At 41.1% G+C, this 16,990-nt stretch overlaps 2 protein-coding genes across 4 annotated transcripts in view; one reads left to right on the plus strand and one right to left on the minus strand.

The window, feature by feature from the left end:
• dut (deoxyuridine triphosphatase) overlaps window positions 1–3,171 on the plus strand; it is a 34,554-nt gene extending 31,383 nt beyond the window's left edge. Inside the window, exons 1-7 of one of the 3 annotated variants that reach the window (XM_079873846.1) lie at window positions 366–463; window positions 897–1,047; window positions 1,207–1,298; window positions 2,255–2,299; window positions 2,382–2,456; window positions 2,524–2,594; window positions 2,665–3,171. In XM_079873846.1, coding sequence (XP_079729972.1) covers window positions 373–463; window positions 897–1,047; window positions 1,207–1,298; window positions 2,255–2,299; window positions 2,382–2,456; window positions 2,524–2,594; window positions 2,665–2,721 — 582 coding nt within the window. In that variant the 5' untranslated portion in view covers window positions 366–372 and the 3' untranslated portion in view covers window positions 2,722–3,171. Of the gene's footprint in view, window positions 1–365; window positions 464–822; window positions 1,048–1,206; window positions 1,299–2,254; window positions 2,300–2,381; window positions 2,457–2,523; window positions 2,595–2,664 lie in introns of those variants that run through there. The other 2 variants (XM_079873847.1, XM_079873848.1) reach the window with 2 other exon arrangements.
• Window positions 3,172–4,948: 1,777 nt separating this feature from the next.
• The window catches only part of fbn1 (fibrillin 1), a 109,975-nt gene continuing 97,933 nt past the window's right edge, over window positions 4,949–16,990 (minus strand). Inside the window, exons 65-67 of the mRNA XM_079873852.1 lie at window positions 14,825–15,053; window positions 13,279–13,435; window positions 4,949–8,316 (exon numbers count right to left, since the gene is read on the minus strand). Of these exons, the coding sequence (XP_079729978.1) occupies window positions 7,960–8,316; window positions 13,279–13,435; window positions 14,825–15,053 (743 nt within the window). The 3' untranslated portion in view covers window positions 4,949–7,959. The remainder of the gene's footprint in view (window positions 8,317–13,278; window positions 13,436–14,824; window positions 15,054–16,990) is intronic.

The following is a 16,990-nucleotide window of genomic DNA, read 5'->3' on the forward strand; positions in this document are numbered from 1 at the left end:
TATGAGATGAAAAGTCGAAATTTTGACAAACTCATATAATAGATGTTTTAATCTCATAATTAAGCTTTTGTATGTCATGCGACAAATTTCGACTTTTTATGTCATTATGAATTACCAAAGCATGTTTTTGGGGTTCCATAAAGTTCAGATCAGGGTTATTATCAGAAGTAATTAACTTCACCTGAGTATTTAACGCTGACAGGACGCCGTCGTGTCGAGTTTCTCCCTCAGAATTAACCGCTTCACATTCACGTGACTTCGAATCAACTGAACCGCGCTCGAGAGAGTCGCGATGGAAGGTGAGTTCAAACTGTTTGACCGTTACAGCCAACTACACAGAAAGCACGATTGAAAAAAACTACAAGTCCCAGAATGCAACATAAACACAAATGGCGGTTGAAGATGATGGTTCGGTGCGTCGCTGGCGCTGCTGTTCGCGGTTTATACGGGTTTGTGTCCAGAGGTCAGCAGCTTTATAGAAACTAAAGCGAAATATAGACCGTTAATATCTGACTGCAGCCGTTGGACTTCATTTCAGCAGTGGCTATTATTGAATCACAGTTAACTCTCTAAATTATTATTGAATAAAATAATAAAAATGTGATTCACCACTACTGAAATGTGGTCTAGGTAACTTACATTGACAAAGGCAGGGTAGTGAATGTAGTAAATCTAGTAGAGACATTTTTCTTTATAATTTAATAACTGATTTACATAACATGCTAGACATTCTGCTGTGACGTTATGACGCCTTACGTCATGCAAGTTTCCCGCGGTGGGGTCATTCAAATAATGCGCGCGAGATTCTGGCGCGCTCAGAAGAACCACAGCATACACTCACTTTTGCCGCGAGGTCCAGCTGCACGCGCTCGTCAGTAAAATGCCCTGCTCTGAAGTTACAGAAGCGGTGTCGCCGCAGAAGAGATGCAAGAGTGATGCAGTGAACGGACACGAAGAACAAAAGGTGCTCAAATTCGCCAAACTGACAGAAAACGCCACGACACCGAGCCGAGGATCGAGCCGAGCCGCGGGATTCGACCTGTATAGGTGACTCTCAGCGCCGTGCACGCGCTTACATTCATGCACTGATTTTAGAGGAATAATGTGGATTATAATCTTTCGACCTGCAGAAAGCACTTGGATTTCCAGTGGTTCCTGCTAGTGTAATGCATGTGGTGATGGTGTGTGTGTGTGTGTGTGTTTCAGTGCATATGACTACAGTATCGGGCCGATGGACAAAGCTCTGGTCAAGACTGATATCCAGATCGCGGTTCCACACGGATATTACGGAAGAGTAGGTGAGCGAGAGTCACGTGTCAGAATCCATTCATTTCCACAAGAAAACAATCATTTGGTAAATTTGAATAATGACACTGATAATAATGATAATAAAGTCATAATTATGATATGCTAAATCATAATAATGAGGGGAAAAATGTCGAAATGATGAAGTAAAAACTATGACATGCTAAATCAAAATTGATGTATAATTTGTCGAATTTGTGGTGTATAGTCATAATTGTTAGGGGAAAAAGTTGCATTTATCACAATCTTGATTTAGTATGTCACAATTTCAACATCTCATTTCGACTTTTTCCTCACAATCATACATTAAGTAATAATTTTGATTTAGTATGAGTTAATGTACAATTACGACATTAAATAACAAAATTATGACTCAATAATCTCATAATCATGACTTAGTATGTCATTTGAATTTTTGCAAATTGACTTTGACTATTTTAATTTAAACTTTTTCCTCATATTTATGATATGCCAAACTTTTTATCTCATAATTTCCAATAAGTCATAATTATGACAATTGTGAGATTAAAGTCAAAATTGTGGTGTATAGTCATAATTATTAGCGAAAAAGTTGAAATTATCACAGTTTGGATTTAGTTTGTCACAATTTCAACATCATTTCAACTTCGAGTCGTAATTGTGATTTAGTATGTCATTCAAGTATTTGCAAATTTTGACTTATGACTTTCTCAATTTCATAACTATGACATGCCAAACTTTTTATCTCATAATTTCTAATAAATCATAATTATGAGATTAAAAAGTCAAAATTGATCATGAGATTAAAAAAACCTTCAAATTTAACTTTTTATCATAATTTTGACCTCCTTATAATTTGACTTTATTTTATTTTTTATAAACAAAACCATCCAAGTGCACACAGTCAAGCCCCGCCCACATGTGTCCGTGTTCATAAGCGCTTCGACTAACGCTGTGTTTTGTGTTGCAGCTCCTCGCTCGGGTCTCGCGGTGAAGCACTTCATCGACGTGGGCGGTACGTCTCTCGCTCGCTCGCGTCACTGATGACATCAGAGTGATTGATTATGAATGATCTGACGTGTGTGATGTTTCTACAGCTGGTGTGGTGGACGAGGACTACAGGGGGAATCTGGGAGTCGTGCTCTTCAACTTCAGCAAACAGCCGTTCGAAGGTGAGCGAACCTCGCAGGAATGACGTAAACCTCGTCCACAGTTGATCTGACATGTTTCCTCCTGCAGTGAAGAAAGGCGAGCGCGTCGCTCAGCTGATCTGCGAGAGGATCTGTTACCCGGAGCTGCAGGAGTTACAGGTGAACCTCATCAACCGTCTGATCCCAGCATCTGTAGATCAGCTGACTCATCATGTTTTCCTCCTTTCAGACACTGGATGAGACTGTGAGAGGAGCAAGCGGCTTCGGCTCCACCGGCACCAACTGAAACTCTCCACAATAAAAATGCTACTTTAAATGTGTGTTTTTCCCATTTGATTAGCAACACTTTACAATAAGGCCTCGTTTGTTAACATTAATGCATTCGTTAACAATGAGCAATACAGTTCTCGAACTATTGTCCTTTAGTTCACAGTGCATTAACTAATACAAATTTTGATTTTAATGAAGTACTAGTGAATGTTGATCATTAATATTAATAAATGCTGTAGAAGGATTAAGGTTAATGAATGACGCCTTATTGTAAAGTGTTAACACTGGATTGTTTGATGTAAAATGACAGTAGTTTGTGCATGTAGCTTCTGAAAGTGTTATATTTAGTGACATTTATGATTATATTTCATAGAGTTGACAATATGTTCACTTTGCTGTCAGTTACCCAGAGTTTTTTCTACATTACTGTATTCATTAAAATGAATTAATTTCCTGTTAATGTTTCACTGGAACATTTGTGAATGTTTTACTGGCATCACCATTTTGTGTTTCTACAGGAGTGGCTTTATTTTTACCTGATTTAATTTGTTACCCCTTTTTTTTTCTTTTTTTTTTTTTTTTTTTTTGTGGTAACATTTGCAATAAGGCTTTATTTGTTAAAGAAACACACTGACTTTTTGTGACTTCATCTTATTCCCCGCATCCCCCAGAGTTAGATAAGTCCACACATACCCTTCTCATCTCCGTGCGAGCCGTAACTCTGTCTGACGCACACACCGCTAGCCTAGCTTAGCACAAAGACTGGAGGTAAATGGCTCCAGCTAGCATACTGCTCCCAATAAGAGACAAAATAACGCCAACATTCTCCTATTTACATGTTGTGTACTCACAGCGTGTACAAATAACAAGGTCACATGAGACAGCCGTCTTCTACACAACATGTAAATAGGAGAATGTTGGCGTTATTTTGTCTCTTATTGGGAACAGTATGCTAGCTGGAGCCGTTTACCTCCAGTCTTTGTGCTAAGCTAGGCTAGCGGTGTGTGCGTCAGACAGAGTTACGGCTCGCACGGAGATGAGAAGGGTGTGTGTGGACTCATCTAACTCTGGGGGATACGGGGAATAAGATAAAGTCACAAAAAGTCGGCGTGTTCCTTTAAACTCAATTAGTGAACATGAACAATACTTGAGTAGTTAATAGCACTGTGAACTTACACTAACATTGGGTAATATTGGCTCATTGTTAGTTAATGGATTGACTAATGATTATTGTAAAGTGTTACTGATATTTTAATATCTATTTGCATTATTTTCATTTTGAACATTGTTAAACGGCTGGGTTTTAGTCTTTTAAACCCGTACATTGATAGTGAATGTCACTACAGGGCACTTTATAAAAAAAACATGTTGTGTGATTTTTGTCGAGATCAGAAACTGCACATGAAAAAACATTAATACTGTAGTTCTGATATTCACCATTGTGCTGAATGAACATATTCAAGTAAATTAATCATACCCCAAAATACATTAACCCTATAAAACCTACTATTTGATACACAGATTTCTAATCTAAATGATCAAAACTCAATCTCTGACAGAGTTTACTCGGTTTACTCCAGTAAAGAGTGTAACTGTACAGACGTCCTTCAGCTCGAGCGGCACGGGTCTTTAAATCTCTGATTTTATCACGTAAACATAAGAATAACTTTGATATTGTTGGTAATATTTCAGCTGAACTGAGGTTTATTTGATTATCCAGACATCATTTATTAGAAAATATCAAATATGATCATCAGGCTTTTGTGGAAGGTTTAATTATTCATCTGTCAATCATTGTATTGCATATGTTTTAAAACTACAGAGCTTTGATCATAAAACTAAGCATTTAAATATCATCTTACTAAGACATATTATGTATTGCATATATTATATATGCAAGTATCTGTTGATTTACATCACAAGCATCAGAATTTCATCACTTTTTGCCCATATGAATATCAGCATGTGAACCAAGTTGCATATTTTTACTCAGTTTGAGCTGATTTTTTCTTCATACTCTCAATATATGAGCCATATAAAAGCCTGATGCATCAAATATGATACTCAAACACATATGCAAACTAAAAAAAATTAGATTTATCTGACTATTACTTCATATGTCAGGCTTTACTGGGTAAATGATTGCCACAGTATTACCAATACAACTGTTTTACAATACAATGGTCATGTGACTCTTGAATGAATCATGATTTTCTGAAGAGGAACCGACACAGAACGAATGATTCTGCTGTTCTGAAATCAAGGCAAGCGGTCGAGTCGACCCGTACAACCAAAAATATGTTTTTATTGTGAATGTACAACTAAACCCCTCACGAGTGTGAAGACAGAACGGCGTGGTTCTCCAGGCCGAGGCCCGACGGCGTGTGTGTGGAAGTGTGTGTGGCCGCGAGACCTCAGTGCATCGAGTCACAGAAACACAGTTTACAAGTAGTTGGTCATTATAAGAAGCACCATTACAAACCCCTCCGTTCCAGGGGTCCTCTAGTTTACATCGCGAGTAACAAAGTGACACGGTTACAGTATAGACACACTTAAATTACATGTAGTATAGTTGCAGGAGAGAACAGAAGCGTCGGTCAGCCGCTTGTAGACGATTATTACAGTGCATGAATCAATGCGCTCACGTGATGCACTGCAAACATGACGTTCTTCCTCAGGGTTTCGGTCTCGTTTTCCAGCACAAATATAAATATCTAAATGTCCTTAAATCAAGATACAGTTACTGGAGGAGCAAAATGACTGAAGATATTAAGTCTTGTTTACTGAAAAAAAAAAGTGTGCTTAAAAAAAAAATATCTTAAAAGTCCCGCTGAGGTTAAAATCCAGCTTTTAATGTTGTTTATGTGTCTATGTGGTGTGTTTAATCTGCTTTAAGACAAACCATGTGTAAGTTCATAAGTCGACAGCATTGCTGAGTATTTCCTCCTTAAAACTGCAGTGAACCAAAGACAGTCTCAAAAACACGCTTTGAAATCGCTGGTGTTTCTGACGTCACAAACTACCTTGTAACCAATCAGATCAACGTGTGATCGTCAACCAGTGGATCTCTGAGCTGAGTGAGGGAGTGGAGGCGGGGCTCATTTGCATATTCATAGAACCACGCATACTAAATGAGGCAAGGGTGTCGAGTTACATTTAAGATACTAGTTTCAGGGAGTTCAGGAACACTGATATAGAGAAGAACTCAAACGGCAACATTACACACTGAAGAAACAGAAGGACCTCTTTAAGTTTCTTTTCCTGATTTACGTTGGCAGTTATTTTTTGTTGTTTTAAGCAACCATTTCAGAAACCAAGACTATCTCAGGTCATTTTGCTTTTCAAGTATCTTGATTTAAGAACGTTTAGATTTCTGTACTAGAAAACAAGCCAAAAACACTGATTTAAGGGATAGTTCACCCAAAAATGAAAATTAGCCCATGATTTACTCTCCCTGAAGTCATCCTAGTGTAAATGACATTCTTATTTCAGACAAACACAGAGTTTTAAGACTCACAAACTGGACAGCTGCACTTTCATGATGGACAGATGCACTTTTATGATTGACAGCTGCACTTTTATGATTGACAGCTGCACTTTTATGATTGACAGCTGCACTTTTATGATGGACAGATGCACTTTCATGATGGACAGATGCACTTTTATGATTGACAGCTGCACTTTTATGATGGACAGCTGCACTTTTATGATGGACAGATGCACTTTTATGATTGACAGCTGCACTTTTATGATGGACAGATGCACTTTTATGATGGATAGAGGCACTTTTATCATGGATAGATGCACTTTTATGATGGATAGAGGCACTTTTATGATGGATATATGCACTTTTATCATGGATAGAGGCACTTTTATGATGGATAGAGGCACTTTTATCATGGATAGATGCACTTTTATCATGGATAGAGGCACTTTTATGATGATAGATGCACTTTTATCATGGATAGAGGCACTTTTATGATGGATAGATGCACTTTTATGATGGACAGATGCACTTTTATCATGGATAGAGGCACTTTTATGATGGATAGATGCACTTTTATCATGATAGATGCACTTTTATGATGGATAGATGCACTTTTATCATGGATAAAGGCACTTTTATCATGGATAGAGGCACTTTTATGATGGATAGATGCACTTTTATGATGGATAGATGCACTTTTATGATGGATAGATGCACTTTTATCACGGATAAATGCACTTTTATGATGAATAGAGGTACTTTTTTGATGGATAGATGCACTTTTATGATTGACAGATGCACTTTTTTGAACTTCAAAAAATATACAGCCGATCACTGCCATTATTAAAGCTTGGAAGAGCCAGAACATTTTTTAATATAATTCAGATTGTATTCGTCTGAAAGAAGAATGTCATATACACCTAGGATAACTTCAGGCTGAGTAAATCATGGGCTAACTCTCATTTTTGGGTGAACTATCCCTTTAAGAGTGTTTTGTGCAGTGCAGCAGCAGTAAGATGCGACAGATTGAGCGGCGAGAGAGAGAGAGAGAGAGCGAGCGAGGCTCTTCGGCACGCGTGCGGCTCGCGTCCGTTCCTCCACAGCGTCTATATTGGGATGCGAGCGTATGATGGAGATAGGGCTGCACGATTAATCGCAATTTCCATGTAATCGCACTTAAAGCGATTATTTGTAATGCGCAGCTTGTCAGAGACGTACGGCTCAGTAAACGCTGCTCACTCTGAAAGCACTGAGTTCGAGTCGCTTATAACGTGCATTTGAAAAAGCAACACGCGTCAAACATCTTTCCAGACATGAGAAGCATTTATGAACCTCTTGTCCAACAAAAGACAACATTAATAACACGCTTTTCCTCCAAACTCACTTCATGAGGACAGCTGAGCTCCTCCTGTGAGATGATGAGCTTCTGACACAGAATAAGGCAGTCGTGTGTTTATTACTCATGTTTAATCAAAGCGTCTCAGTCTTCTGTTTATTCAGATATCAGAGAGTGTGATGCTCATAGAGATTTTCTGGAATGACGTGTGTTATTGTACTTCTGCGGGGCATATTAGGGCTGTGTGTGTGTGTGACGCCCTCTGGTGTTCAGATGGAGCAGCGTTTACTACCGATCAGTCGTGCATAAAATAATCGCAGCCTTTGCCAAATCGCGTGCGGTTTCATTGCGATTGATCGCGCAGCGCTAGTGGAGAGGAAGGTGCTGGTCTTTGGCCGTAGCTGCGGGCGGCAGTCTGTGTGTTTGCTGGATCAGTGCAGGACGATCTGAACGCGCATGAGCAGAGCGTGTCCCAGCTGCCCGCTGAGGTAGTCCGAGTCCCCCGGCTCGAGTCCACCGGCCCGGCCCACGCTGCGGATCTGCAGAGAATACACACCCGGCTGGAGAGGCTTCTTCTTGGATATGTGCAAGTAGCTGACGCCGTGCTTCTGGTTCATCAGGAACAGGCCGTCGTCGTTGCCGTACTCGATGGCGTAGCGCACGTGATCGGTGAGCGTCGACAGCGCCGGGACGAACTCGATGATGTGGTCTTTGCTCTTCAGCGTGCTGATGTTCATATGGAGCTGGAGTGTGTCATCCACGTCCACACTGGCTGAGTCCAGATCGTTCTGGAGAAACACACACACACACACACCGTTAGAGGAATGGTGATTCAGACACGAGATAAAATAACAGAAACTGGGAGTGTTGATATATTTGGCCCTCATACTGAGGATTTTTCCCCTGAAGATGCTTGTAAATGTTATCGCGTTGAACTAAACCGGATTGACTTTGCTCACACAGGGTGTAACAAATTCCTAAAATAAGTTATGATCATTTCTGCACTTTTTGGGGGGGTTTTATCCCCCTTGTTACACTTGTGGTGTTCCCGGGTCAAAAATTGCTAATAAATCTCTTGTTATGCTGTGTTACTGCAAAATACTGCATTCAGTCTTGTTTTTAGGTTTCTTTTTTGGAACTGATTTAAATAAGCTTGAGTGAATTTTTCCACTCAAACATGGATCAATGAGCTCTACCATCAGTCAGATACAAAAAGAAACCTAAAACCTGTGCTAACTGAAAGAAAACAAGTTGATAAAAAAGATTGAATCCGATGTTTGGTGTTAATTTAAAAAGCGGGTCATTTTTGGTCTGGAACACCAAATTAGGCAGAATTTTCCGCACAGAACAATGGTTAACCCCCTGGGGTCGGCGGTATCGCAGGCGATACCAGCTCGCTTTTTTTTTATCAGTGTAAAAGAGACTCATAAATACTCTGTTGACTTTGATTTTCCATAGGAGTTTCATACATCAATCGATTCTGTTAAGTGTGTATTATTTTTGTGTATACTCACAATAAAAACAAAGTGTTGTGCTTTTTGCCAAATAAAGAAAAATAAACACGAAGCGAGTTCTGCCTTCTCTCTGTCAGTGTAGTCCATTCTGAAACGCGTCCGAAAATGAACAATAACTCAGCGAATACTCAGTCAAACAGGCATACAGACACACAGGCATGAAGCTTGAATTCTCTTCTTTTAAATGAAGTAATTTATATAAAAAACAAATATTCTCAGTTCATGTAATCTGTAAGAAAAGAGCGAGATGTCAGTCGTTCTCATCTCATCTAATTATTTTTAATGTGACCCCGCCCACGGAGAGCGCGCGCTATTCAAACGCAAATGGCTGAGGCAATCCTGCAAACCTGTGAACGCCCCCCATATCAGCTCGAGAAAACACAAGTTTAATCAGACCATTGTAGCCTACTTGTTTACACCATCTCGCAGCGCTGTGAGGAATAATAATAATGGAAAATGTCCCTCAGAAGTGCGGGTATTTCGAGGAGCAAGGATCCGACTGAGCTGAGGAATACTGTAGTAAGTTTTTTTTCCTTCTCAAGTGAATCGCGTTTCTGTGTGTGAATGAATGAACGGCAGCCGCAGAGATGCACGCTGTTTACCACAGCTCGCAAAAAGACAGTTTAAATTTAAATCGCCTTTCTGTGTGTGAATGAATGATGATGTTTTAGCAAACTGTATTGCTATACTGAGATGAGTAAAAATCGACTGAAATATGTTGAAATAAAATGTAGGCTATTTGTATAAGCAACGTATTAAACTGCAAATTAACATTTATATGCCCTAATATTTCATAAAAACAACGTTACAGTCAGGCGAAATATGAAAGACAACATTTTGTTGACTAGATTTGGGTACAGTTTTTACTGTAGAATATACTGCCACATCAAATAAGCTTTTGTTTAGCAATTTCTGCTCATATGTTATATATATATATATATATATATATATATATATATAAAATACTATTTTTGTCAAAAATAAAGTCATCAACTAAGATGTTAGCTGTTCCAATGTTGGCTATATTCAAACTAATGAATACATATGATAAAATGTAGGCCTATAATCATTTTTTTTACAAAGAAAGAGTACACTTGAAATATTGTTGAAATTGTAATTATTGTTGTAATTGTAACCTTTTTAATAAAATAGCAAAACATATTTACAAGATAGATGTAAGCAAAATCTTAAATGGTCAATATAAGTCTGTGTCACACCTGAATGAATGGCTCATTATGCAGAGTGGGTGGGACACTGTATTCTCAGGTGTAAAGTAGTTTTTCTCTCAGACTATTGAAAATAATCAAAATAACCCCAGACACTTGTTCCAAACCATAAACAGACTGCTTCAAGTTAATCAGTCTGCCACGCCTGCTTCCCAACAGCTCTGTGACTCTTTTTTAAGTTTTTTTAATTCAAAAATTGACAATGTCCGCAAAGACATTCATGTCTTTGACTGTGCCACTCCACCCTTTTGTGCACCTGGGTTCACTGGTGTTCCTTTCACTGACTTTACATTACTGGATTCTGAGGTTCTTTCAAGGGAGGTATCCAGCATGAAATCAACTACTTGCTTGCTGGACCCAATCCCTACGGATTTATTAAAATCTTGCTTCCCTGTGTGGTGCCAAATTATCCTTAGAATTATAAATGAATCATTGGAAACTGGGATCGTTCCAGCAGTGTTAAAGACTGCTGCTGCTACGCCAGTACCAAAGAAAGAAAATGTTCCTAGGGATGATTTTAACAACTTTCGTCCCATTTCTAATCTTCCCTGTTTGGCAAAAATACTTGAGCGTGTTGTTGCCTCTCAACTTTGTAATCATCTTACAACCAATAACCTCTTTGAACCCCTTCAGTCAGGTTTTCGTAAATTTCACAGCACTGAAACAGCGTTGGTCAAAGTTACCAATGACTTGTTAATGGCCTCGGATTCTGGTTCTACCTCACTTCTCATTCTTCTTGACCTTAAAGCTGCCTTCGATACTGTGGATCACGGTCTTTTACTTTCCCGTTTAAAAACTGCCTTTGGTGTATCTGGTACAGTTTTGGACTGGTTTAAATCCTATTTTACCGACCGTACCCATTTTGTCTCGATGGGTGGCTTTAGGTCTGACACTCGTCCGGTGTTCACAGGTGTTCCTCAGGGATCAGTTCTGGGCCCACTACTTTTTAATATTTATCTGTCTCCGCTTGGACATCTGTTGCAATCTCTCGGTCTTAATTACCACTTATATGCAGACGACACTCAAATATACATCCATTCTAAACCTGGCGAAGACGTTGATGCTCTTTATCTTTCTGGCTGTATTTCTGAGATTAAGGCATGGATGAATAATAACTTTCTTTGCCTGAACAGTGGGAAAACTGAGGTCATGCTTATAGGTTCCCGTCATCAAATTCGCAAAGCGGCTCCACTATTCCTGTCTGTCGATGGCTCTGTCTTAGAGACCCAGAGTAAGATGAGGAACCTTGGTGTAATTTTTGACACCAGCCTCACTTTTGATTATTTTGTACAGAACACTGTGAAGGCATCTTTTTTCCACCTTAGAAATATAGCCAGACTGCGTCCCATCCTAAATCTATCTGTTGCCGAGAAACTGATTAATTCATTTGTGGTCACGAGACTGGATTATTGTAATGCAGTTCTAGCTGGAGTTTCCAAATCTACAATTAACAAATTGCAATATGTCCAGAATTCAGCAGCCCGGATTCTGACGGGAACCGGAAAATTCGAACATATTACTCCAGTCTTGAAGTCTTTACACTGGTTACCGGTTAAGTTCCGCGTTGACTTTAAGGTCATGATGTTAACATATAAGGCTTTACATGGCTTAGCACCGCAATACTTGTCAGGTTTACTAAACAGTTACACTCCAACACGTAGACTACGCTCTTCACAGTGTCACTTATTAACTGTTCCACAAACGCACCTAAAATCTATGGGTGACAGGGCCTTTTCTGTTTATGCTCCAAACCTTTGGAACTCTTTACCGCGTGAACTCAGGGAAGCACAGACTTTGGGTATTTTTAAAGTTCTTCTTAAAACTTATTTTTTTAAGCATGCATTTGATTGTTGATGCCTTTGCGGTTGGTGTATTGTAGCTTTTATTATTAATTTTTGCTGTTTATGTTATTATTAATTTCCGCTTTTTGGTGGATTGTGACTTTATGTTCAGCGCTTTGAGAAGCCACTTTTAAAGGCGCTTTATAAAATAAAGCTTATTATTATTATTATTATTATTATTATTATTAAACCACTCCTCCTTCACGCCCCCCTCGCATATTGGCTTTCCAAGCAAAACCTGTCTTACTCAATTTAAATCAATGTATTGTTTTATGTGAACGATAAAGCAAGACTATTTTCACATCATTTTGAAGGCAGAACTCGAAGCGAAAAGTCTTGTTGACACATATTTTGTATGAGTTTTGTGGTCTTATTTCAGCAACTTTCATTTTTATTTTTTTCAATAACCACACATAAACATTATTCTCTTAAAAATTCAAACATATACATGCATCTTGAGTACATATTATGGTAGCCCTGTTTGTGCTATATAGAGTGAATTTACACCTTTGCCATTATCATGTTTATAAATAACTGAAAAAAGCACAAATGTCAGAGCATGTCAGAACACCTCCAGGGCCCAGAAAACCACTCAGACCCCAGAGGGTTAAACATATTTCTGTTATTCATTCAGCAATTATAACAAAGCTGCTTGTTTTTAAACTTCTGGGAGTGTTGATATATTTAAATCAATTGGCCTCTCTCTATATATAGAGAGAATGAGAGATAGAGAGAGTTAAGTCATTAGTTTAAACATTTAAACATTTACATTTGACATTTTAATCGATGCATTTGGCAAACGCGACATACATCGCATTCAAGGTCAGTCCGTGCCTTCTCTGGGAGTTGAACCCATGACCTGTCCTTGGTGTTGCTAGCGCTATATTTTGTGCATATTTGTTGATTTGTGCTCTGATTTGATCATATCTGTGCGCTTTTGTGTGTTTGATCAGCAGAAATGAAGAAACCCAGAGTGTTTACATATTCAGATGTTTCCCCAAAACGTCCACCTCATCTGTAATGACATCATCCATGTTTAGATTTCTGGGTAATTATGTCATCCTGTGCCGCCCACCACGAACGAATCTTTCAGAGTTCTCACTGAAATGATCATGTCATCAGTCACATTATATATGGATCACACCTGATGAGCTCATCAGTGAGGTTACCTGAAGCTCCTCGGTTGCGTTGGCGTCCCTGCGTTTGCGGCCCTTCTTTGGATATCCGTTGATCTTGCACTCGTAACAGGCCTCGGGAGAGAGCGAGTTCTCGTCGGCATCGGATGAGGGAGTCAGAGGAGACAGACCCGCTCCAGAGAGACAGTGACTGAAACACACACACACACACACACATCAGATTTACACACGAGGGATCCAGAAACACACCATCAAAGTGCATCTACTGATACAGGTGTTTATAAAGCATTAAACAGCTGTTACACACATTATTTTTGTATTATTTATTATAGTACTGTAGTATTTATTAGTATTTTCTTCAGATCAATTAGAGCTGCTTTATAGCAGAATTTGAATTTGTCTCATATTTGATTAAGTTTGCCTCATTGATTCTGTTAAAATCCTGTTTATTAAAGTGAAGCTGCTTTGAAACTCTCTTGATTGAAATAAATGTGAAGTGTGGCAGTAAGAGTTCAGTCCTCAAGGGGGCGACAGAGTTCCTTCAAAATCTAGAGTTTCTTCTAAAGCGCCCCAGATGTGTGTGTGAACCCAGCTAGAAAAAAATACGTGCTAAGAACATTTTGCAAACGTTGTCATAAAATAAATTAAAAAAAAATATTTCTGAACATTGAAAGTACTCTTTTTATATATATATATATTTTTTTTAATTCTTGGATATGTGAACGTAAAGGGAACATTTAATTTTGTAAACATTATTGGAACGTTCCTTTTGAATGTTCTAAATCAAGAAGTAACATTTAAAAATCATCAGACAAACATTCAACTAAAAACGTCCCATGAGCCATGTGTAAATAATGTTTATGTGCTGATGTTTTGAGAACGTTATTCGAGAACAGTTAACTCTGAACGAACGTTCTATTAATGTTACTGGAAGAACGTTCCCTGTTAGCTGGCTAGTAGTTTGTGTGTGTGTGTGTGTGTCTGTGAGATTGTGTGTGTGTGTGTGTGTGTGTGTGTGAGTGAGTGAGTGAGTGAGATTGTGTGTGTGTGTGTGTGTGTGTGTGTGTGTAAATCTGGTATAAAAAAAAAAAAAATTTAAATGCAGAAAGTGTGTGATGGGTAGGTTTAGGGATTGGGTTACTGTGTGTGTGTGTGTGAGTCTGACCCCTGTCCCGCTCTCAGGTATCCAGGTGGGCAGCCACACAGGTATCCTCCATCAGTGTTGGAGCAGCCGTAAGTGCAGGGGTTCTGGTGTGTGTGTGAGTGTGTGTGTGTGTGTGTGTGTGTGAGTGTGTGAGTCTGACCCCTGTCCCGCTCTCAGGTATCCAGGTGGGCAGCCACACAGGTATCCTCCATCAGTGTTGGAGCAGCCGTAAGTGCAGGGGTTCTGGTGTGTGGTGTGTGTGAGTGTGTGTGTGTGTGTGTGTGTGTGAGTCTGACCCCTGTCCCGCTCTCAGGTATCCAGGTGGGCAGCCACACAGGTATCCTCCATCAGTGTTGGAGCAGCCGTAAGTGCAGGGGTTCTGGTGTGTGTGTGAGTGTGTGTGTGTGTGTGTGTGTGTGAGTGTGTGAGTCTGACCCCTGTCCCGCTCTCAGGTATCCAGGTGGGCAGCCACACAGGTATCCTCCATCAGTGTTGGAGCAGCCGTAAGTGCAGGGGTTCTGGGAGTTGCACTCGTTGACGTCCTGACAGCCGCCCACCATCTGCTCGAAGGAGAATCCCGTGGGACACAAGCAGCGGAAACTGCCCAGAGTGTTGTGGCACGAGGCGCCGCCACATATCTGACTGTTCTGGCACTCATTCTCATCTGCACACACACACACACACACACACACACACACACACACACACACACACAGGGGTCAAAGGTTTAATTTTCTCATAATATACATTGCACATCACCACATTTTTCAATGATTCTCAAACAACTCCATGGATGAATCAATCTCTCTAAATCCCTCCTTTCCGTGAGCTACTCTGCTCTGATTGGCCAGACGGCTCAGTCTGTTGTGATTGGTCTACCCTGCTCTGATTGGCCAGACGGCTCAGTCTGCTGTGATTGGTCTACCCTGCTCTGATTGGCCAGACGGCTCAGTCTGCTGTGATTGGTCTACTCTGCTCTGATTGGCCAGACGGCTCAGTCTGTTGTGATTGGTCTACTCTGCTCTGATTGGCCAGACGGCTCAGTCTGCTGTGATTGGTCTACTCTGCTCTGATTGGCCAGACGGCTCAGTCTGTTGTGATTGGTCTACCCTGCTCTGATTGGCCAGACGGCTCAGTCTGCTGTGATTGGTCTACCCTGCTCTGATTGGCCAGACGGCTCAGTCTGCTGTGATTGGTCTACTCTGCTCTGATTGGCCAGACGGCTCAGTCTGTTGTGATTGGTCTACTCTGCTCTGATTGGCCAGACGGCTCAGTCTGCTGTGATTGGTCTACTCTGCTCTGATTGGCCAGACGGCTCAGTCTGTTGTGATTGGTCTACTCTGCTCTGATTGGCCAGACGGCTCAGTCTGCTGTGATTGGTCTACCCTGCTCTGATTGGCCAGACGGCTCAGTCTGCTGTGATTGGTCTACTCTGCTCTGATTGGCCAGACGGCTCAGTCTGCTGTGATTGGTCTACTCTGCTCTGATTGGCCAGATGGCTCAGTCTGCTGTGATTGGTCTACCCTGCTCTGATTGGCCAGACGGCTCAGTCTGCTGTGATTGGTCTACTCTGCTCTGATTGGCCAGACGGCTCAGTCTGCTGTGATTGGTCTACCCTGCTCTGATTGGCCAGACGGCTCAGTCTGTTGTGATTGGTCTACTCTGCTCTGATTGGCCAGACGGCTCAGTCTGCTGTGATTGGTCTACTCTGCTCTGATTGGCCAGACGGCTCAGTCTGCTGTGATTGGTCTACCCTGCTCTGATTGGCCAGACGGCTCAGTCTGCTGTGATTGGTCTACTCTGCTCTGATTGGCCAGACGGCTCAGTCTGCTGTGATTGGTCTACCCTGCTCTGATTGGCCAGACGGCTCAGTCTGTTGTGATTGGTCTACTCTGCTCTGATTGGCCAGACAGCTCAGTCTGTTGTGATTGGTCTACCCTGCTCTGATTGGCCAGACGGCTCAGTCTGTTGTGATTGGTCTACTCTGCTCTGATTGGCCAGACGGCTCAGTCTGTTGTGATTGGTCTACTCTGCTCTGATTGGCCAGACGGCTCAGTCTGCTGTGATTGGTCTACCCTGCTCTGATTGGCCAGACGGCTCAGTCTGCTGTGATTGGTCTACTCTGCTCTGATTGGCCAGACGGCTCAGTCTGTTGTGATTGGTCTACTCTGCTCTGATTGGCCAGACGGCTCAGTCTGCTGTGATTGGTCTACCCTGCTCTGATTGGCCAGACGGCTCAGTCTGCTGTGATTGGTCTACTCTGCTCTGATTGGCCAGACGGCTCAGTCTGCTGTGATTGGTCTACCCTGCTCTGATTGGCCAGACGGCTCAGTCTGTTGTGATTGGTCTACTCTGCTCTGATTGGCCAGACGGCTCAGTCTGTTGTGATTGGTCTACTCTGCTCTGATTGGCCAGACAGCTCAGTCTGTTGTGATTGGTCTACCCTGCTCTGATTGGCCAGACGGCTCAGTCTGCTGTGATTGGTCTACTCTGCTCTGATTGGCCAGACGGCTCAGTCTGTTGTGATTGGTCTACTCTGCTCTGATTGGCCAGACGGCTCAGTCTGCTGTGATTGGTCTACTCTGCTCTGATTGGCCAGAC

Source organism: Squalius cephalus (assembly GCF_949319135.1).
Source record: "Squalius cephalus genome assembly, chromosome: 6".
In the NCBI taxonomy this organism is placed as follows: Eukaryota; Metazoa; Chordata; class Actinopteri; order Cypriniformes; family Leuciscidae; genus Squalius; species Squalius cephalus.